Source organism: Pithys albifrons, chromosome 3, assembly GCF_047495875.1.
Source record: "Pithys albifrons albifrons isolate INPA30051 chromosome 3, PitAlb_v1, whole genome shotgun sequence".
NCBI lineage: Eukaryota > Metazoa > Chordata > Aves > Passeriformes > Thamnophilidae > Pithys > Pithys albifrons.
In genome coordinates, this window is record NC_092460.1 from 100,637,444 (window position 1) to 100,659,780 (window position 22,337).

The 22,337-nt window shown below is 55.4% G+C and overlaps 1 protein-coding gene across 2 annotated transcripts in view; it reads left to right on the plus strand.

The window, feature by feature from the left end:
* Positions 1-22,337, plus strand: part of AHCYL2 (adenosylhomocysteinase like 2) — an 87,630-nt gene that overhangs the window by 43,356 nt on the left and 21,937 nt on the right. Inside the window, exons 1-6 of one of the 2 annotated variants that reach the window (XM_071552887.1) lie at positions 5,990-6,094; positions 10,471-10,579; positions 16,454-16,597; positions 17,251-17,351; positions 19,573-19,675; positions 21,317-21,411. In XM_071552887.1, coding sequence (XP_071408988.1) covers positions 6,041-6,094; positions 10,471-10,579; positions 16,454-16,597; positions 17,251-17,351; positions 19,573-19,675; positions 21,317-21,411 — 606 coding nt within the window. In that variant the 5' untranslated portion in view covers positions 5,990-6,040. Of the gene's footprint in view, positions 1-5,989; positions 6,095-10,470; positions 10,580-16,453; positions 16,598-17,250; positions 17,352-19,572; positions 19,676-21,316; positions 21,412-22,337 lie in introns of those variants that run through there. The other variant, XM_071552886.1, reaches the window with a different exon arrangement.

Here is a 22,337-nt window from a genome sequence, read left to right on the forward strand (position 1 = left end):
TGCTGCTGCAGAAGGGTTTGATGTTTATCTGCAAATAACATCCTTGCATTGGGTTCAAATGTGATTGTTCCCCCCTAATACCCAACTTTGTCTGTCCCATTATCCCTTTCTTTGGATTTATGGATTTTATTGTTGTAGAATTCCACTTTATTGTCCTGCTTCTCACTCAGTTTTTATAGAGGATGATTCTTTCAGCCTTCCCCAGAATGATATCAAATTATACCACATTTATATTGACAATGAGAGAATTAACTCTGCCTTTAAGAGTCACCAGTGCCAAACTTCTGCAACTTCCTTTATTGTTTCAAATGTGGGTTTTTAGCTGTAAAAGTGTGGAGTTCTCCTTAAAAACAAGCCCCCAACCTCTCCCTACAGACCCACCCCCTCTCTCATTTCCTCCATTGTGGATTTGGTGCCTCTGGGCTCAGAACCAGATGACAAAAACTTTATTTAAATAGATTATTTTTCACTTGCAGCCTCAGCAATTCCCTTTTGCAGTGTGACTTTATGATTTTCCTGCTGGTTTCCAGCTGCTGGGGCATCAAATCCATCTCCAAAGGGCTCGGGGTTGTGTCCTCCAGCCATGGGTTTAATCAGGATTTTAAGTGGCCTGATTTGCATTTTGTGGCTTTCTCAGGTCACTGTGGGAGCCAAGGGCCACATTGCAAGAAATAATTAGCCCAGGCTTTAAAATGCTCATTATCTTTAAGGTCATTATTTCAAACGGTCTTTCAGGTCTTAATGTTCTTGCCAAGGTCCTTCGTTTGCCTCAGTTCACCTCTTCTAATTAAGTGTTGGAAAGGGCATTATTAGGGAATAATAATCATCCCTTTGTGTGGCTTCTTGGAAAAGCAGCTTAACATGGGAGTTATCCCAAATCCCAGGGCTTGGGGGGTTTGGAGTTCTGGGATCTGCAGCAGCTCATTGGGGTTTGCAGCTTCTGAGCTGTGATGAGATCTGGGAATCACAGGATCACTGAGGCTGGAAAATCCCTTGGAGCTCATGGAGTTCAACCATCCCAGCACTGCCCAGGCCACCACTGGCCATGTGTCCAAGGGCCACATCCACAGGGATGTGAAATTCCTCCAGGAATGGGGATCCACCCCTGCCCTGGGCAGCTGTGCCAGGGCTGGACAGCCCTTTCCAGACAGGAATTGTGGCAGTGTCCCACCTGCCCCCCTGAATCAGTCATAGAATCAGGGGATCGATTGGGTTGGAAGAGACCTCCAAGATCATCAAGTCCAACCCTTGATCCAACCCCACTGTGATCACCAGCCCAGGGCACTCCGTGGGGTTGGAGTGCACAGTGGGGTTGGATCAAAATATGGTGGATTCTCACTCAGTGTCACATCCATGGAATGGATTGGGTTGGAAAAGCCCTCTGAGATCAGCAAGTCCAACCCTTGGTCCAACTCCAGTCCCTTTACCAGATCATGGCACTCAGTGCCATGGCCAAGCTCAGCTGAAAACCCTCCAGGGATGGGGAATCCACCCCCTCTCTGGGCAGCCCATTCCAATCCCTGAGCACTCTCTCTGCAAAGAATTTCCTCCTGCTCTCCAACTTCAATTTCCCCTGGCAGAGCTTGAGCCCATCGTGCCCCCTTGTCCTATTGCTGAGTGCCTGGGAGAAGAGACCAACCCCCACCTGGCCAGAACTTCCCTTCAGGCAGTTCCAGACAGTGCTGAGGTCACCTCTGAGCCTCCTCTTCTCCAGGCTGAACACCCCCAGCTCCCTCAGCCTCTCCCCACAGCACTTGTGCTCCAGCCCCTTCTCCAGCCTCGTTGCTCTTCTCAGTTGGGTTGGAAGAGACCTCTGAGATCATCAAGTCCAACCCTTGATCCAACCCCACTGGGATCACTCTGGCACTCTGTGCCCTGGGCTGGTGATCACAGTGAGGTTGGATCAAGACATGTTGGATTCTCTGTCCCTGGAGGTGTTTCAGAGGACACTCAGTGCCACATCCAGTCCCTTCTCTGGCCCCGCTCCAGCCCCTCAATCTCTTTCCTCAACTGAGGGGCCCAGAACTGAACACAACACTCAAGGTGTGGCCTCCCCAAGGCAGAGTCCAGGGGAAGGGTCACTGCCCTGGGCCTGCTGGCCACGCTAGTTTGGATCCAGGCCAGGATCCCATTGGCCTTCTTGGCCACCTGGGCACACTGGTGGCTCCTGTTGAGCTTCCTGTCCCTCAGTCCCCCCAGGTCCCTTTTTCTGGCCCCTCTCCAGCCACTCTGTGCCCAGCCTGGAGTTTTTGCCTTCGTGTCTTGTGAAGGTTTCAGAGGGTTGTATGACTGAGGGGTGGTTTCAGAACCCCTAATTGTCCAACGGTCATTAGAGGATGAACAGGAGGTCATTTGGCTTTTGCTGTAACCTTTTTCCTTTATCCCAGAGAAACAGGGGCTTTGGGAAGGCCTGTTCTCCTGGGTGGTGTGGTGGGAAGGAGCTGTGGGATCCCTTGGGATGCTGGACAGGGATGAGAGCTCAGAGTGCTGGAGGTGCTGCCCTGCAGGTGTTTCCCATCTCTGAGAAATCCCACATTTGTGGTTATAAACCACACCTGACTCATCCTTGCAAGTGGAAACAACCCTTTCCTTTGCTTCCTGCCTGGCTGTGGGACTGTGACCCCCCGAGCTGGGATGGATGAGGGATCAGCCCCTCAGCTGGGGAGGAGTTTCCCTCCTCCTTCTCCTTCCTTTGTGCCCACTGGAGCTTCCTGCAGTAGGTGTTGGTTCTTTTCTTTCTTTGAGGGTTTCTCCTCCCTGTTCCCAGCAATTCCAGCAGCAGGGATGGCCCCTCCAGCTCCTGCCTTGTGTTGGATTGAAGTGCTGCTGTTTGTCAGGGAATGCTGAGGGGCCACCCCTGGGAGTGTCCCAGGCCAGGCTGGATTGGGCTTGGAGCAACCTGGGATAGTGGAAGGTGTTGGGGTTGGACCTGGATGGGCTTTAGGGTCCCTTCCCAGCCAAACCATTCCATGTGATCCAGCACTGGTGAGGTGCCCTCAAGAATTGATGATCTGAATTTCCAACACTTGGAAAGCCCTTTGGCCCAAGTGGATGACTCCTCCTTCCCATCCCTTTTGTCCCAAGTCCTGCAGGTGAAACCACCTTTAACCCACCTGCACCTTCTCCAAGGGAAGATGCCAAGGGGTTGAAGGTGCTGGATAGTCCAGGGGTCTGTCTCCATGTGTGACCTTTTGGCTGCAGAGCTTGGAATCTGAAACTCCAGAGTTTGGAATTTTGGCTCAGTGAGGGGCATTGTCAGGGTTACACATTAATTTAAGGCATGGAAAAGTAGGGAATAAATGGCTTTGGACAGTCCCCTTGTGGCAGTGGCAGGGGCTGGGAGGGGGATCAGGAGAGCAGGAGCTGCAGGTGGAGCTGAGGGAGGGATGGAGCCCATTCCCAGCACGGAGAGGGTTTGGTGTCACAGCCGGGCTCTGCCAACACCTGTCTGGTTTCACAGGGATGAGGGACAGGAGATGGAGTGTCTGCCTGCCAGGAATGCTGGAGGGACCAGCCTTTCCTCCCTGGATAGGGATGAGAGGGCAGGAGGGGCAGGGCTGGGCTGGGACCTGCAAGCCCCAGGCCCTGGTGGGACATGGGGACATTCATGGTGGTCCTCTCAGTTCTGGTCACAGCTGCAAAGTCCCTTCTCCTCTAATCTTAAAACCTCTTTATTTAAAAAAAAATTACTTTTAAAAAAATATTTTATCACTTGGCCTCATCAATAGATGAGATGGTTTTCCACTGGGAAAGGCTTCCTGTGGAAGTTTCTAACCAAATAGTGGCAGTTTTTGGACATCACTGATTTCTCCTGCTGTTTCAGCCATGAATTGATGGATTTTATTTCACTCCAAAACTTTCTCTTTAATTCCCAAGTTTATTCCAGGTGGATTTGGAAGCTGGAGAGCTTGTGCCACTAAACCCCACTGAAAACTCTTGTTTTCTCTCTTTGATTCCTTAAAATATGGCTGAGAATCCATTTCAGACACTCCAACTACAAGAGCAGTTTCCTGGGGTTGTTCATAGTTCTCCCCAGATTTATTTGGTTGGCCCAGAACTTGCAGAAGATTCCTGAGCTCTGGGATGGGGCTCAAGCAAGGAACTTTATTTTCAACATTTTTAGAGATTAAAGGTTCTTAATTTTAGTGTCTCAATTTTAACTGGGGAAAAAAAGGGCTTTTTATTCCCAGGAAAAGCCTTTTGATTTCAGTGTCTTGATGTGACAACCTCCTGGAGGAGAAGTTGGGCTTTGGTGGTGCCACCAGGAGGGGCTTTGTGGCCCCTTTAAGGCTTTGGACTAATTCACACAGAGCTAAAGTGTCTCCCTTGGGATTTTCAGGAAAAATGCCATCAATAAGGATCAAAATGTACCTTGGGAACACAACTCTGACCGTGGTGTCACTTGGGGCAAATGGTGCTGATCCCAAATTCATATTCCCTGGTATTTCCACCATGGAAATATCCCATATTTACACATTTTAATTAGTCTGTAACTCAGGAATTCTGATTTTTTCCCAGATGTTGCTTTCACAGAGCCCAGGAATTTTGATCCCTTTAGTGGATTCCTTGAAACCTGCCATGGAGGTGGGAAATGCCACGTGGGCTGTCCCTGCCCGCAGGAACCCCGGGCAGGAGCCACAGGTTTCCCTGGCAGGGTGTGCCACCCTCTGCACAGCTGGGGCAGCTGTTGGGGGGCAGGATTGGACCAGAGCAGTAGGAAATCAGCTGTAAATCAGGTGTATGGAATCACAGATGGAGCTGGGGCAGCTCTTTGTGTCCTGTTTGGGCAGAAATGGTGTCAAGGTCGTTCAGTGATGCCCCATCACTTCCCAACTCCCTCCTCTTTGGAGGCAGATCACAGAATCATGGAATGGTTTGGGTGGAAGGACCTCAAAGCCCACCCAGTGCCACCCCTGGCATGGGCAGGGACACCTCCCATAGCCCAGGGTGCTCCAAGCCCTGTCCAACCTGGACACTTCCAGGAATGGGACAGCCACAGCTTCTCTGCCCAACCTGTTGAGGTTCTTCACGGGGACTGTCCTTGGTACCTTGTCAGGGACACAAATCTTTGGGAACAACTCCAGCCACTCAGTTGAAGGAATTGTCTTGCTTTGGGTCTGCTCTGCCCAACCTGTTGAGGTTCTTCACTGGGACTCTCCTTGGTACCTTGTCAGGGACACAAATCTTTGGGAACAACTCCAGCCACTCAGTTGAAGGAATTGTCCTGCTTTGGGTCTGCTCCACCCACAGCCTTCTCCTGGTGCAGCAGGAGCCTGCAGGGTGGGAAGAGCCCAGATGGAAGGAAGAAATAATGGGAAAAATGAGGATGGGCAGGCTCTGGCACAGATTCCCAGAGAAGCTGTGGCTGCCCCTGGATCCATCCCTGGAAGTGTCCCAGGGCAGGTTGGAGCACCCTGGGCTATGGAAGGTGTCCTTGCCCATGGCAGGGGTGGCACTGGGTGGGCTTTAAAGTCCTTCCAAGCAAACCTTTCCATGTTTCCATCCCTCTCCAAGCAGGAACAGTGGGATGGGTGTCAGTCCAGGCCCTTCCAAGGACAAACTGTGCACTTGCTGCCCGTGGGGCAGAGCAAGGACCCACATAATTGAACGTAGCAAATGCCTGCCTTGTTTTAGTTGCTCATTAGTTAATTTTCTTCTAATGAGGCTCCATTAACGTAACCATCTGACATTGGAAGGGGGGAAAAAGCGCGCGTGGGGGGGGGAGAACCCAAGTTAAAAGAGCTTAATTAGCAAGTTAATTACGGCGAGCAGGGAGCTGTTGTGGTTGTATAAACAAGCCATTGTTGTGCACGCACAGGACAGGCCACGTTCAAAGGGCCCCGAAAGGGACCCGGGGACACAAGCAGGGCTTGTTTGCGGAGTCGCCTCATTAAATCTGGGGGTCCTGCCCTGCCAAACCAACCGAGGGAGTGTGGCGGGGGTTCCTCTGCCCTCCCCTCTGCCCTCCCCTCCCTCCTCCCTCGGCTGGAACCAGGGCGGGTATAAACGGGGCACTCCCGTCGGTGCCACACTCGCCAACATGCCCAACAAGAAGAAGTACAACGTCAACGGCGACTCGGGGGGCCGAGCCCAGGTGAGGGCACCCTTCAGTGCCAGGGCAGTGCTTTCCATGCCATTCCCAGTGCACTTGGTGCCTCCCTTACCTCTCTTCTCTCCCTGCTTTTCTCACTGTTCCCCCGTCTCTTATTCTCTTATTCCGGACCCGACTGCTCAGGGAAATTCCCGATCTCTGGAGAACTTTCCCTTCTTTTCTCTTGGGAGTGGGTCCGAATGTGAAGTGTTGAGCCAACCACGTTGCTCTGGGGTTGATCTGAGGAGTTGGTGGGGTTGAGAGCAGGGAGATTGTCCAGGAACACCTTGGATGATGAGACTGTTCTGGGGTTGAGAGCAGGGAGATTGTCCAGGAAATCCTTGGATGAGGAGCCTGTTCTGGGGTTGAGAGCAGGGAGATTGTCCAGGAAATCCTTGGATGAGGAGCCTGTTCTGGGGTTGCTCTGAGGAGCTGGTGGGGTTGAGAGCAGGGAGATTGTCCAGGAAATCCTTGAATGATGAGGCTGTTCTGGGGTGGGTTGAGAGCAGGGAGGTTCTCCAGGAACACCTTGGATGATGAGGCTGTTCTGGGGTGGATTGAGAGCAGGGAGGTTCTCCAGGAAATCCTTGGATGAGGAGGCTGTTCCTGCTCGGTGAAGGAGCCTGAAGCAGCCCTTTGCAGCAGAAAGCCCCAGTGGAAGGGAGACTTGGCTGCTTTGAAATGTGCTGAGCACAGACCTGCCCTCAGGAATCCTTAACCCTTGTGCCTGAGTTGAGCTTCTCCAGCTCCATTTGGGTTTTCCTGCTGGAAGTTGAAAGCAGTGGCACCTTAGGAGCACTTGGGCTCCTAAATCCGAGGAGCTGCAGCTCCCAAAGGCTTCAGGGCTTCTCCTTGGAGCTGTGGCCAAGCAGAGTTGGTTGTTGCCCTCAGAGGGGTTTTGGTGTGAGCTGAAGGAGCTCAGACTGGAGCCAAATCCATGTTCTCCTGCCCATCCTGGATGTCCCCCATTCCCAGCCGGAATGTGTCACGTTGTGCCATCTGTCTCCTCCTGGGTTTGGGTGGGGTTGGAGCAACCTGGGCTGGTGGGAGGTGTCCCTGCCCATGGCAGGGGATTGGAGCCAGGTGGTCTTTAAGATCCCTTCCCACCCAAACCATTCCATAATTCCATGAAATTCCAGCATCCCTTCTTGCCTGCTCCCCCCATGGCTCAAAGGATTGAGCCAAAGGATGTTGGGCAGCACAAGCTCAGAGCAAATCTGAGCCTTGACCTGACCCCTTCCCAGCATTGTCCTCTCCTGGTGCTTCCATCAGCCCCCTGGGGGTCGGTGCCTTGCTCAGCAAAGCTGAGCCCAGGCTGAGGTTTAAGGGTGGAGGAGAGGGTTTGTTGTGGAGTCTGATTCTGGTTCTGCCCCGTTTGGTTCAGGACTGGTTTTGCTTAGTCGTGTACTTGGGTTTGGATGTGGAAGAGCTCAGAGAGCTTTGAGTCACCACATGGACAAGTCACTGGAAATAGTTGCATTGAATGTCCCTGAAGGGGTGATGTGGGGAAGGAAAACAATAATTGCAGCATAAATGATTCCCCCTGGTTTGGAATTCCAGTGTAAATGGTTCCCCCTGGTTTGGAATTCCAGCCCATCTCTGCCCTGCCTGCGCCGTTTCACACCAACAACCCGGTGCTTGTTGGAGCTGCTCAGCCAGGGAGGGATTTGCTTTAAATTAAGGGAGTAAAAAGGGAAAAAAAGGGGAGTTATTTCAGGCCAGCAGGTTCTTAGAGCAGGAGCACAAAGCTGTGTGTGTGCCAAGGCCCTGTCCCGCCGGATCAGGGTGTTAATCCTGCCTGTGGCTCTGCCTGGAATGTGAGTGTGCTCTGGGTTCTCCCCTCCTGTGTGGGTTTGTTCATGTTTTGGGGTCCTTCTGTTGTCTGGTTTAAGGTTAGAAGGAAAAACACCTGCCAGGTGCTGCTGCAAATCCTCTCCCAGCTCCTTCCCTGCCCTGCCGTGCCTTTCCCTGCCCTGCCGTGCCTTTCCCTGCCCTGCCGTGCCTTTCCCTGCCCTGCCGTGCCTTGCCCTGCCCTGCCGTGCCTTGCCCTGCCCTGCCCAGCCCTGCCCAGCCCTGCCCTGCCTTGCCCAGCCCAGCCCAGCCCAGCCCTGCCCTGCCTTGCCCAGCCCTGCCCTGCCTTGCCTTGCCCAGCCCTGCCCTGCCTTGCCCTGCCTTGCCCTGCCCTGCCCTGCCCTGCCCTGCCTTGCCCAGCCCTGCCTTGCCCAGCCCTGCCTTGCCCAGCCCTGCCCTGCCCTGCCCTGCCCTGCCCTGCCCTGCCCTGCCCTGCCCTGCCCTGCCTTGCCCTGCCCTGCCCTGCCCTGCCTTGCCCTGCCCTGGCTTTCCTGGCTCCCTTCCCTTCCCCTCCCCTCCCGGCTCCCTTCCCCTCCCCTCCCGGCTCCCTTCCCCTTCCCTCCCGGCTCCCTTCCCCTCCCCTTCCCCTCCTCTCCCAGCTCCCTTCCCTCCTCCCCAGCACCATGGCCTGGCTGTCCCCAGCCCAGCCCAAGCCAGCCCAGCCTTGGGGTCCCAGGGGATGTGACTGAGCCTCTCCCTTCAGTTGCTGCCCCCAAACACAGGGATCCATCTCCTTGGCATCCCCCACCCATCCCAAGTGCAACATCAAGTGTTGCCACTTAACCCACTGAGCTCCAACTGGAGTTCCCAGAACAGGATCTGATTTCTCCTGGTTCAGTGTCTTCCTGGAACAGCACAGACCTTCTCAGGTGCCCCAGGGTTCGTTAACGGACCCAATTAACGGCTCTCAGTATTCTGGAGGTGTAAGTGTTTAACCCTCTTGGACCAGAATGGGTCAGTTTGTGCTCATAGCAAAGTCCAGGTGGTTGGGAGTCCTGATTCCAATGTCCCTGAGACTGAACAGGAATTGGGAACACAATGGGACCATCAGGGGTTGGCTGGTGAGGAGATGAGCACTGGGAGCAGAAATAGTTCCTAAAACTGAAAGATTTAGGAAATGTTCAACTATGGCCCAGTAGCCACACAGAGAGAAAACTGCCAGAGGGCTGGGATAGGTGGGATATTGGGAAGGAATTCTTGGCTGGGAGGGTGGGCAGGCCCTGGCACAGGTTGGGCAGAGGAGCTGTGGCTGCCCCATCCCTGGGAGTGTCCCAGGCCAGGTTGGACAGGGCTTGGGGCACCCTGGGCTATGGGAGGTGTCCCTGCCCATGGCAGGGGTGGCACTGGGTGGGCTTTGAGGTCCCTCTAACCCAAACCATTCCATGATTCCATGACTTAAAGGGGGTGTTGAGCTGTGTGAGGTGTGTCTGATCTCGTGGAGCCACCAGCTCAAGGTGGTGCTGATGTGAGCAGGGAAGTGTTAGCACAAGGTGGGGCACCAGGTGGGCACAGGAGGGTGAGTTCCTGCTGTCCAACCACTGAAATCATTGGGAAGAGCAGACATTTGGCTCCTGGGAAAACCTGGATTTGAGGAAACAGAGAAATGCTGGTTGTTTGTTCCTCTTGCTGTTCTTGTTCAGCCAAGGACTGAAGGACAACCAAGCCCAAAGTAAAAGGTCTCTCTGCCAATCCCAATATTAAATGTCATTTTGCTGTTTAAGGTGGGAAAACTCCCTTATCCCTCCTGTCCTTGTGTGCTCTTTGGAGCAGCTTTGGTGGCTTCAGTGTTCACCTGTGGCTTGGCTGTTACCACAGCCCTGCTTGTGCTCAGGGTCTGGGGAGCCTGAAATCCTCATTCCTTGCTGGGACTTGAGATGGAGACGGGTTTGGATTCCTCACTGAGCAAAATGCCCCAGGATTTGGTGTCCCATCCGTTGGTGCAGCTTTTGGTGGATGTTGCTGGGACATCCAGATCAGTGCTGGGGTGGCCATGGCTCATCCCCAGTTCTGGAGTTGTTGGGTAAAGCTGTGCACTCTTAAATACCATATTCTTAAATGCTTGTCCTGCCCCAACAGCCTGGAGTGACTTCTCTGATCTCTGCAGGGTGGGAAGAGACCAGATAGAAGGAAGAAATAATGGGAAAAATGGGAATGGGCAGACCCTGGCACAGCTGTGGCTGCCCCTGGATCCATCCCTGGGAGTGTCCCAGGCCAGCTTGGAGCCAACTGGGCTATGGAAGGTGTCCCTGCCCATGGCAGAGGTGACACTGGGTGGGCTTTAAGGTCCTTCCAACCAAACCTTTCCATGATTCCATAACTCTCCAAGCAGGAACAGTGGGATGGGTGTCAGTGGGGGGTCTGGAATTAAACAAAACAGGGAATTTCGTGTGTCCTGTCCCCAGTAAACAACAGCAGTTGTGGCTCAGCCCAGAACTGGCCTCTCAGTGTCTGCTCAAGGCTTTGGGTGCTTGGGGTTGATCTTCTGCTGGGTGTTTTAGGCTGACCTAAGCCCTGGTTTCTTTCCCCAGATCCAGTTTGCTGACCAGAAGCAGGAGTTCAACAAGCGCCCGTCGAAGATCGGCCGCCGCTCGCTGTCGCGCTCCATCTCACAGTCCTCCACGGACAGCTACAGCTCTGGTGAGGGCACAGCTGCCAGGGGGGCTCCTCCCCTGCCCTCAGGGGTCTCCCATGGCTCTGGAGGGGCAGCACAGCTGGAGGAAGGCAGGGAAATGGGGTTGCTGCTTGTTGTCCCGTCACTTTATGGTTGGATGGGAAATGAGTTATTCTGGTGCTCTTTTAATGCTTCTCCTGTCTCCTCCCAACCCTCAGTGCAGCTCCTGCTGCCTTTCCTCCTCCCTTCATAGAATCACAGAATCAGTTGGGTTGGAAGAGACCTCTGAGATCACCAAGTCCAACCCTTGATCCAACCCCACTGTGATCACCAGCCCAGGGCACTCTGTGCCCTGGGCTGGTGATCACAGTGGGGTTGGATCAAGACATGGTGGATTCTCCCTCAGTGCCACATCCATAGAATGGATTGGGTTGGAAAAGACCTCTGAGATCATCAAGTCCAACCCTTGGTCCAACTCCAGTCCCTTTACCAGATCATGGCACTCAGTGCCACGGCCAAGCTCAGTTGAAAACCCTCCAGGGATGGGGAATCCACCCCCTCTCTGGGCAGCCCATTCCAATCCCTGAGCACTCTCTCTGCAAAGAATTTCCTCCTGATCTCCAACTTCAATTTCCCCTGGCAGAGCTTGAGCCCATCGTGCCCCCTTGTCCTATTGCTGAGTGCCTGGGAGAAGAGACCAACCCCCAGCTGGCCAGAACTTCCCTTCAGGCAGTTCCAGACAGTGCTGAGGTCACCTCTGAGCCTCCTCTTCTCCAGGCTGAACACCCCCAGCTCCCTCAGCCTCTCCCCACAGCACTTGTGCTCCACTCCCTTCTCCAGCCTCGTTGCTCTTCTCTTCTCAGTTGGGTTGGAAGAGACCTCTGAGATCATCAAGTCCAACCCTTGATCCAACTCCACTGGGATCACTCTGGCACTCTGTGCTCTGGGCTGGTGATCACAGTGGGGTTGGATCAAGATGTGGTGGATTCTCACTCAGTGTCACATCCATAGAATCACAGAATGGATTGGGTTGGAAAAGACCTCAGAGATCATCAAGTCCAACCCTTGGTCCAACTCCAGTCCCTTTACCAGATCATGGCACTCAGTGCCACGGCCAAGCTCAGCTGAAAACCCTCCAGGGATGGGGAATCCACCCCCTCTCTGGGCAGCCCATTCCAATCCCTGAGCACTCTCTCTGTAGAGAATTTTTCCTCATATCCAACCTAAACCTCCCCTGGCACATCTTAAGCCCTCTTGTCCTACTGTTGGTTGCCTGAGAGAAGAGACCAACCCCCACCTGGGTACAACCTCCTTTCAGGGAGTTGTAGAGAGTGCTGAGGTCTCCCCTGAGTCTCCTCTTCTCCAGGCTGAACACCCCCAGCTCCCTCAGCCTCTCCTCACAGGACTTCCCTTCCCTCTCCTTCCAGGCCCAGCAGGACAGGGTTTCTCTGCTCTCTTCATGCTCCCCATCACCTTCCCTCCCTGGGCAGGAACAAACCCATGTGGGTCCCGCTCTAGGTTTGGACTCACCCGTTGCATGTGAGTTTGGAGTCCTTGGAAGAGCAGTGGGGACCTTTGTAGCCTTTTTGGAAGTGTTTTTGCTGCTGGAATCTGAGAAGGGAAACTCACTGGATGTAGTTTTTGGATACTTGGCAGGTCAAAGTGTGTTTGAGGAGATTCCTGGTAGAAACCAAGGAGTTTCATAGCACCATGGAGTGGTTTGGGTTGGAGGGGCTTTAAAGACCATCCAGTCCCACCCCTGCCATGGGCAGGGGCACCTCCCACTATCCCAGGTTGCTCCAAAGCTCCTCCCACCCAGTGAGAGGTTTAAAGCTCTGGTTTAGCTCCATTAAGAGTAAAAACCTCAGGAAACTCAGCATCCAACTCCTGACTGATGTACAGAGACACTGCCCATCACCCTGGGTGGTGGCCAAGGGTCTCCCAGAATTCCTGGATGGGAACCCTCCTTGGTGCTTCTCCACTCACTTCCTGACTGTAAGGAGATATCACAGATGAGCTGGGACAGGACCATGTGGTGACAAAGCTTTGGCAGCCCAGGTTTGGGGAGCAGAGCTGGAAGAGCTGTGGTTATCCAGCCCTGCCTGCCCCTGGCACAGGCTCATCCCCAGGAGAGGTTGGGATCTGTGGGATCACACTGTGGCTTCACCTGGATCCTGTGGAACAGCCAGCTGTTGTTGGTGTCCTTTCCCAGCTCTTCACTGCTGTGTCTCCTTTCCCAGCTCTTCACTGCTGTGTCTTCCATGCTGCCTTGAGGGCCTGGAGGAAGCTCCAAAGCCTCTTCCAGAGGCTGGGAGGAGCCTCCTGAGGTTGGGGACAACCAGGCTGACCCATCTTGCTTGCACTGACTGCATTCCCATGGAAAGGCCTTCTAGGATAAATTAGGGAATGCTCATTCCGTGTCTTCTGCAGAGGGAGACATCAGCCCAGGTTCTGTTCCCCTGTGGAATCCACAGCCCTGTCCCACCCTGAGCACCAGGGTGTGTTTGTGACTGTCATTTTTGGAGACTTATTGTGCCTGGCCTGGCCAATGTCCTCATGTTCTGATTCTCAGCTGAAGGAACTTGGAATATCTCTGGGGAGTTCTCCAGTGCTCTTTGCACTCCCCATCTCCTGCTAAAGCATCAGCAGTGAATGAGCTCGGGGGGATATTGCCCTTCCCTCCCCAGAGAGCTGCCAGGTTGGCACTCAAGATGGCAGAGTTCAGGTCCCACGTGGCTGCAGGAGCGAGGGATGAATCCCACTGGAATGTCTTGGTGGGGATCTTTGTTGTTCTCCATCTCAGGCTGAGCAGCAGCACAGTCTGAACAACCCCTTAAGTCCTGCTGGGATGGGAGAGGGCTGGAAAAGAAGCAGCATCAGGAGCAGAGAGATGATACTGGAGGGAAGAATCATGGAGTTGTTTAGGCTGGAAATTCAGTTTGGGCTCTGCCCTGAGCTTTGCTGGGTTGGGATGTGGGTGCAGGTCCCAGACATTTTCCCATGGGATAGCAGTGCCTGAGACCTGCTGCTGCTTTCCTGTTCTCTGTGAAACTGTGGATTCCTGGAATATCCTGAGTTGGAAGGGACTCCCATGGACCAAGTCCAATCCATCTACAAATCATGGAATGGTTTGGGGGGAAGGGACCATAAAGCTCATCCAGTGCCACCCCTGCCATGGGCAGGGACACCTCCCACTGTCCCAGGTTGCTCCAAGGCCCATCCAACCTGGCCTTGGACACCTCCAGGAATTTGGAGTCCCCAAACTCTCTGGGCAGATACAAATACCAATTTATCCTGAAATGCTTCTGGCTCTACAGAATTGCCCACCCCAGGAAGGGAGTTGTCATTAACCAACTTTTGGGTGCTTTGAGATGATAATTAAGAGCCTGTCTGTGCATCAGTTAATTGGATATTTGCAGGTGGCAGGTGCTGGGAATCCTTCCCTTTCTGGGCTTGTTTTCCATTTTACAGAAAAGCAAAGGCAAAACTGACTATTATGAATTATGATGCTGTTATATTAGACTAATAATATTCATTTAATGACACAGTTGTGTATCCACTTCTATATTTCCTGTGTGTTTAGCAGTAAAGAGCCACCTGCACATGAAAATCTGGCTATTCTGGGCAGGGCTTTTTGTCTAAAAAATTATTCTCAGCCCCCAGACCCAAAACCAGCTGGTTTTAAAGAAACCTCTGCAGAGCTGAACTGTCTCCAGGGCAAAAATCCTCCTGGAAGTGCTGAATCCTCCCCTCTGCAGCCCCTGATTCCTGGGAGTTGGGGTTGCACAAGGTGCTCTTTTGTTGCCAGTGTTGGCTCCAGGACTCCAGTGGGGGGTTGGCAGCTTGGACTTGCCCTTCCCACCCTGCTGAGGGCAGGAATTCCAGCAATGCCTAATTCCCTGCCCATGGGATTGGGGGCCCTGGGGCAGCCTGGCACTGCCACAGTGCCTGCACTGGGCTGTTTCCCTTGGCACCGTCCAAGGGCCAGGAATCACCTTGGTTGGATCAAGATGTGGATTCTCACTCAGTGCCACATCCATAGAATGGATTGGGTTGGAAAAGACCCCCGAGATCATCAAGTCCAACCCTTGGTCCAACTCCAGTCCCTTTACCAGATCATGGCACTCAGTGCCATGGCCAAGCTCAGCTGAAAAACCTCCAGGGATGGGGAATCCACCCCCTCTCTGGGCAGCCCATTCCAATCCCTGAGCACTCTCTCTGCAAAGAATTTCTTTCTGCTCTCCAACTTCAATTTCCCCTGGCAGAGCTTGAGCCCATCGTGCCCCCTTGTCCTATTGCTGAGTGCCTGGGAGAAGAGACCAACCCCCACCTGGCCAGAACTTCCCTTCAGGCAGTTCCAGACAGTGCTGAGGTCACCTCTGAGCCTCCTCTTCTCCAGGCTGAACACCCCCAGCTCCCTCAGCCTCTCCCCACAGCACTTGTGCTCCAGTCCCTTCTCCAGCCTCATTGCTCTTCTCACTTGGGTTGGAAGAGACCTCTGAGATCATCAAGTCCAACCCTTGATCCAACCCCACTGTGATCACTCTGGCACTCTGTGCCCTGGGCTGGTGATCCCAGTGGGGTTGGATCAAGACATGTTGGATTCTCTGTCCCTGGAGGTGTTTCAGAGGACACTCAGTGCCACATCCAGTCCCTTCTCCAGCCTCGTTGCTCTTCTTCTGCTCCTCTTCCCTGCTCTCCACAACTCCCTGATAACTAACCCAGGACAAAGAGGACTGAGGAATAAAAAAGCAAACAAGAAAAACCCATAAAATGAGATGCAGTCAAGTGATTTATTTACCAATAGGGATTGAAGCCCCTGAAAACCTGAGATCAGCTCAGTTGGTTCAAATTTGGTGTAATAATGCCCAAGGTCAGGGGTTCAATCCCCTCTGTGGGCCATTGACTGAAGAGTTGGACTCGATGATCCTTGTGGGTCCCTCCCAACTCAGAATAGTCTGGGATTCTGTGAAATGTTACATAAATGTGAGAAATGATTCTATGAAAGCCCCTAAAAGGCTCAACTGAGAACTGTGTGGAGTTCAGGCATCGTGAGAGGTGGGAGAAGGGGAGATGGTCCCTGTGGGAGAAGGGGAGATGGTCCCTGTGGGAGAAGGGGAGATGGAGATGGTCCCTGTGGGAGAAGGGAGAGGGGAATGGTCACTGTGGGAGAGGGGAATGGTCAGTGTGGGAGAAGGGGAGATGGTCCCTCTGGGAGAAGGGGAGATGGTCCCTCTGGGAGAAGGGGAGATGGTCCCTCTGGGAGAAGGGAGATGGTCCCTCTGGGAGAAGGGAGAAGAGAATGGTCACTGTGGGAGAGGGGAATGGTCAGTGTGGGAGAAGGGGAGATGGACATTTTGGGAGAAGGGAGATGGTCAGTGTGGGAGAGGGGGAGATGGTCATTGGGGGAGAAGGGGAGATGGTCATCTTGGGAGAAGGGAGGGTGGTCCCTATGGGAGAAGGGAGGGTGGTCCCTATGGGAGAAGGGAGGGTGGTCCCTATGGGAGAAGGGAGATGGTCCCTGTGGAAGAAGGAGAGATGGTCGCTATGAGAGAAGGGGGGATGGTCAGTGTGAGAGAGGGGAATGGTCAGTCTGGGAGAAGGGAGATGGTCCCTGTGGGAGAGGGAGAGATGGTCCCTGTGGGAGAGGGAGAGATGGTCCGTGTGGGAGAAGGGGAGATGGTCAGTGTGGGAGAAGGGAATGGTTAGTATGGGAGAGGGGGAGATGGACATTTTGGGAAAAGGGAGATGGTCAGTGTGGGAGAGGGGAGAGCCCAGCTCAGGGTGAAGGGAGTTGGCACATGGAGAAACACTCATGCCCATGTCCAGTGGATCATCTGCAGGTGCTTGGGCTTCAGGGAGTGTTTTGTGCTGAGTGTGACCTCCTTTCCCCCGTCCAGCTGCGTCCTACACCGACAGCTCTGACGATGAGACCTCCCCCCGGGACAAGCAGCAGAAGAACTCCAAGGGCAGCAGCGACTTCTGCGTGAAGAACATCAAACAGGCGGAGTTCGGGCGCCGCGAGATCGAGATCGCTGAGCAGGGTGAGTGAAAGGGGCACCTCCCTCCAGCCCCACCTTGTCCTGGGCTGTGCTGGGGGGTCCCTCCTGCTCCCAGAGCCTCTCCTGAGGTTCAGTGTGGTGGTGGTTTCTTGGTACCTGTTAGAGGTGGGAAGATTTTTCTGGGATGTGGTGGGGTGGGAAGGAGTTGCAGGTCGTGCTGTGGAGCTCCCACCAAGCAGCTGCTGCAGCCAGAAGTGTTTTGTTCCATCAGTAGAAAAGATGAAATCCATCAAATAAATCAGACAGCTTTGGGCCTGATTATCTCCAAAGATCCATGGCAAAGGCCAGGCAGTGTTTAGGAAGCTGGAAGGACATGGAGAGGTGGGACAAAGCAGCAGGTCCCAAGTTCTCCTCAGTCTGAGGCACATTTTCCTCCAGCCTCCCCTGGGAACTTCCAGGTGGGAATTTGGACATCATCCTACATCCAAAATAGTAGGGAAAATATCCCAAGGGATATTGAGTCCTTTTGACTTGTCTGGGACTTGCTGCCAAGGCTTTGGCTGGTTTGGAAGCTGCCACAGCTGTACAAATTCCTGGGAATGCCAGACAGCAGGGCAGGAGGTGCTGGCTGTTTGTCCTTGGCCTCATCCCTCTTTCCAGGCTTTTCCAGGTTTTTATTTCTCTTTTCCCTGCAGAAATGCCTGCACTGATGGCTCTGAGGAAGAGAGCCCAGGGGGAGAAGCCTCTGGCTGGGGCCAAGATCGTGGGCTGCACACACATCACGGCCCAGACTGCTGTAAGGCCTGGCCTAACCCCAGGGACTGCCCTGCCTGCCCCTGGCACAGGCCCCAGGGATGATCCCACACCTGGAGTGACCCCCAGGGACTGCCCTGCCTGCCCCTGGCACAGACCCCAGGGATGACCCAACACCTGGAGTGACCCCCAGGGACTGCCCTGCCTGCCCCCTGCCTGCCCCCTGCATCCCATCCCCAGGGATGATCCAACACTGCCCTGCCTGCTCCTGGCACAGACCCAGGGATGATCCAACACTTGGGGTGACCCCCAGGGACTGCCCTGCCTGCCCCTGGGACAGACCCCAGGGATGACCCAACACCTGGAGTGACCCCCAGGGACTGCCCTGCCTGCCCCTGGCACAGACCCCAGGGATGATCCCACACCTGGAGTGACCCCCAGGGACTGCCCTGCCTGCCCCTGGCACAGACCCCAGGGATGACCCAACACCTGGAGTGACCCCCAGGGACTGCCCTGCCTGCCCCCTGCCTGCCCCCTGCATCCCATCCCCAGGGATGATCCAACACTGCCCTGCCTGCCCCTGGAACAGACCCCAGGGATGATCATACACCTGGGGTGACTCCCAGGGACAGACCCCAGGGATGATCCCACACCTGGGGTGACCCCCAGGGACTGCTCTGCCTGCCCCTGGCACAGGCCCCAGGGATGATCCAACACTTGGGGTGACCCCCCAGGGACTGCCCTGCCTGCCCCCTGCCTGCCCCCTGCATCCCATCCCCAGGGATGATCCAACACTGCCCTGCCTGCCCCTGGAACAGACCCCAGGGATTATCCAACACCTGGGATGATCCAACAGCTGGGGTGACCCCCAGGGACTGCCCTGCCTGCCCCTGGGACAGACCCCAGGGATTATCCAACACCTGGGATGATCCAACAGCTGGGGTGACCCCCAGGGACTGCCCTGCCTGCCCCTGGGACAGACCCCAGGGATTATCCAACACCTGGGATGATCCAACAGCTGGGGTGACCCCCAGGGACTGTCCCTGCCTGCCCCTGGCACAGACCCCAGGGATGATCCCACACCTGGGGTATCCCCCAGGGACAGACACCAGGAATTATCCAACAGCTGGGGTGACCCCCAGGGACTGTCCCTGCCTGCCCCAGGGATGATCCAACACTTGGGGTGACCCACAGAGACTGCCCTATCTGCCCCTGGCACAGACCCCAGGGATGATCCAACACTGCCCTGCCTGCCCCTGGCACAGACCCCGGGATGATCCAACACTGCCCTGCCTGGCCCTGGCACAGACCCCAGGGATGATCCAACACTGCCCTGCCTGCCCCTGGCACAGACCCCAGGGATGATCCAACACTGCCCTGCCTGCCCCTGGCACAGACCCCAGGGATGATCCAACACTGCCCTGCCTGGCCCTGGCACAGACCCCAGAGATGATCCAACACTGCCCTGCCTGCCCCTGGCACAGACCCCAGGGATGATCCAACACTGCCCTGCCTGGCCCTGGCACAGACCCCAGAGATGATCCAACACTGCCCTGCCTGCCCCTGGCACAGACCCCAGGGATGATCCAACACTGCCCTGCCTGGCCCTGGCACAGACCCCAGAGATGATCCAACACTGCCCTGCCTGCCCCTGGCACAGACCCCAGGGATGATCCAACACTGCCCTGCCTGGCCCTGGCACAGACCCCAGAGATGATCCAACACTGCCCTGCCTGGCCCTGGCACAGACCCCAGGGATGACCAAACACCTGGAGTGACCCCCAGGAACTGCCCTGCCTGCCCCCTGAGACAGACCCCAGGGATGATCCAACACTTGGGGTGACCCCCAGGAACTGCCCTGCCTGCCCCCTGAGACAGACCCCAGGGATGATCCAACACTTGGGGTGACCCCCAGGAACTGCCCTGCCTGCCCCTGGGACAGACCCCAGGGATGATCCAACACTGCCCCTGCCTGCCCCTGGGACAGACCCCAGGGAGATCCAACACCCGAGATAACCCCCAAGGACTGCCCTGCCTGCCCCTGGCACAGACCCCGGGATGATCCAACACTTGGGGTGACCCCCAGGAACAGACCCCAGGGATGATCCAACACTTGGGGTGACCCCCAGGGACTGCCCCTGCCCAAGCCCCACCCCAAGCTCAGGCCCTCCCCAGAAGCCCTGCCCTGAGCAGCAGCAGCAGCAGCAGCCCAGCCGCCAGTGCTGCCCCTGGGGCTGAGGTTCCCGTCGGTGTTTCCATTGCAGGTGCTGATGGAGACACTGGGAGCACTGGGCGCCCAGTGCCGCTGGGCCGCCTGCAACATCTACTCCACCCTCAACGAGGTGGCGGCGGCGCTGGCCGAGAGCGGTAGGGGCCTCTCCTCCCTCCTCCTGCCTGGGCTCTGCTCAGCTTTCCTGGGGTTTATCCTGCTTTGCACCCCTCAGGGTCTATTTGTGGTCTGCAATGAACCTACCCGAGGTGGCAGCACAAGGGCAGCCCCTTCTGGGCCTCCAAAAACCTTGGCATGGGTTTAACCCAGAGCGTGGCACAAGGGATGGGCATAGGCTGGGTGGGGGTGAGGCTGGGAGTTGTTTTGTGAAGAGGAATGAAGCTCAATTTGATTGAAATGCTGGAAATTTGGGGCAGAACTTTGGCTAAAAGAGAGAATTTTGAGGGAATAACTTGTAAAACACAAGCTGAGCGTGTTGATGCTCACCTGGGAGACTGAAATCAGGTTTTGCCAGGATAAGATCAGGGGTTAACCTGGGTGAGGTCAGAGGGATTTTACCTGAGGAAGTTCAGAGGTTTTACCTGGGTAAAGTCAGGGTTTCACCTGGGTGAACTCAGGGGTTTACCTGGGTAAGGGCAGGGGTTTACCTGGGCAAGGTCAGAGGTTTTGCCTGGGCAAGGTCAGAGGTTTTGCCTGGGCAAGGTCAGAGGTTTTGCCTGGGCAAGGTCAGAGGTTTTGCCTGGGCAAGGTCAGAGGTTTGCCTGGGCAAGGTCAGAGGTTTTACCTGGGTCAGGTCAGAGGTTTTACCTGGGTCAGGTCAGAGGTTTTACCTGGGCAAGGTCAGAGGTTTACCTGGGCAAGGTCAGAGGGTTTACCTGGGTAAGGTCAGAGGGTTTAGCTGGGTAAGGTCAGAGGTTTTACCTGGATGAACTCAGGGGTTTTACCTGGGCAAGGTCAGGGGTTTACCTGGGTCAGCTCAGGGACTTTACCTGGGTCAGCTCAGGGACTTTACCTGGGCAGGGTCAGGGGTTTACCTGGGTAAGGTCAGAGGTTTACCTGGGTCAGCTCAGGGGTTTTACCTGGGTAAGGTCAGGGGTTTTACCTGGGTAAGGTCAGAGGTTTACCTGGGTGAGCTCAGGGGTTTCACCTGGGTAAGGGCAGGGGTTTTACCTGGGTGAGCTCAGGGGTTTTACCTGGGTGAGCTCAGGGGTTTTACCTGGGCAAGGTCAAGAATTTGACCATGAGACCTGGAAGACCCAGAAGAAGCCAAGCCCACCATCTTGCCATTTAACAAGTCAATAATAGGTGCTCTTGAGTCAGAATACATTCTAATTAATTAATTGATTGATTAGTGGCTAGCCTGCCTAACGAGCAGGCAGGGCACCTCATTTTCAAGGAAATCCTGATTTTAGAAATAAATACTATCCCTGAGAGCGTGTTGGGCTCTGGTGTGGTGGGTGCAGCTCCTTCCTTAGGGAGAGGAGGAAGTGAGGAAGCCAGAGCCCAACTCCAGGGTGGGAACTTGGTGTGGGTCTCCAGAGCTTCTCCTGGAAGGGACATATGGAAAGCTCAGCCCAGAGATGGTTAAGGCTCAGCCCAGAGATGGTTAAGGCTCAGCCCAGAGATGGTTAAGGCTCAGCCCAGGGATGCTGAAGGCTCAGCCCAGGGATGCTGAAGGCTCAGCCCAGGGATGCTGAAGGCTCAGCCCAGGGATGCTGAAGGCTCAGCCCAGGGATGTTGAAGGCTCTCTGTGCCAGCCATGCCCCTCTCTGTGCCAGGGTTCCCTGTCTTCGCCTGGAAGGGAGAGTCAGAAGATGATTTCTGGTGGTGCATCGATCGCTGTGTCAACGTGGAGGGCTGGCAGCCCAACATGGTGAGTGGGGCCCTGGGGGACAGCCCTGGGGGACAGCCCTGGGTGGCTGGGACTGAAAGGACACTGGGAGGCCTCTGTTTATAAATATATTTATGTAGGGTTTGTTTTGGGACAGTTTGGTTGCCGTGGAAAGCAGGTTTGGAGCTGCTCTGGTAATTACGTGGAGGAAGAGGAGGGGCAGGCACTGGGGATGAGGGACAGCACCCAGGGAAGGGCTGGAGCTGTGCCAGGGCAGGGTCAGCACCCAGGGAAGGGCTGGAGCTGTGCCGGGGACAGGGCACAGGGAATGGCTGTGCCAGGGCAGGGACTGGGCACAGGGAATGACTGGAGCTGTGCCAGGGCAGGGACAGGGCACAGGGAAGGGCTGGAGCTGTGCCAGGGCAGGGTCAGCACCCAGGGAATGGCTGGAGCTGTGCCAGGGCAGGGTCAGCACCCAGGGAATGGCTGGAGCTGTGCCAGGGCAGGGACAGCACCCAGGGAATGGCTGGAGCGGTGCCAGGGCAGGCACAGGGAATGGCTGGAGCTGTGCCAGGGCAGGGTCAGGGCACAGGGAATGGCTGGAGCTGTGCCAGGGCAGGGACAGGGCACAGGGAAGGGCTGGAGCGGTGCCAGGGCAGGGACAGGGCACAGGGAATGGCTGGAGCTGTGCCAGGGCAGGGACAGGGCACAGGGAAGGGCTGGGGCTGTGCCAGGGCAGGGACAGGGCACAGGGAATGGCTGGAGCTGTGCCAGGGCAGGGTCAGGTTGGATCTCAGGGAAAGGTTCTTCCCCCAGAGGGTGGTGGGCACTGACCAGGCTCCCCAGGACAGTGGGCACGGCCCCGAGGCTGCCAGAGCTCCAGGAATGTTTGGATGATCCTCTGGGGCACAGGGTGGGATTGTTGCGGTGTCTGTGCAGGGCTGAGGGTTGGACTGGGTGACCCTTGT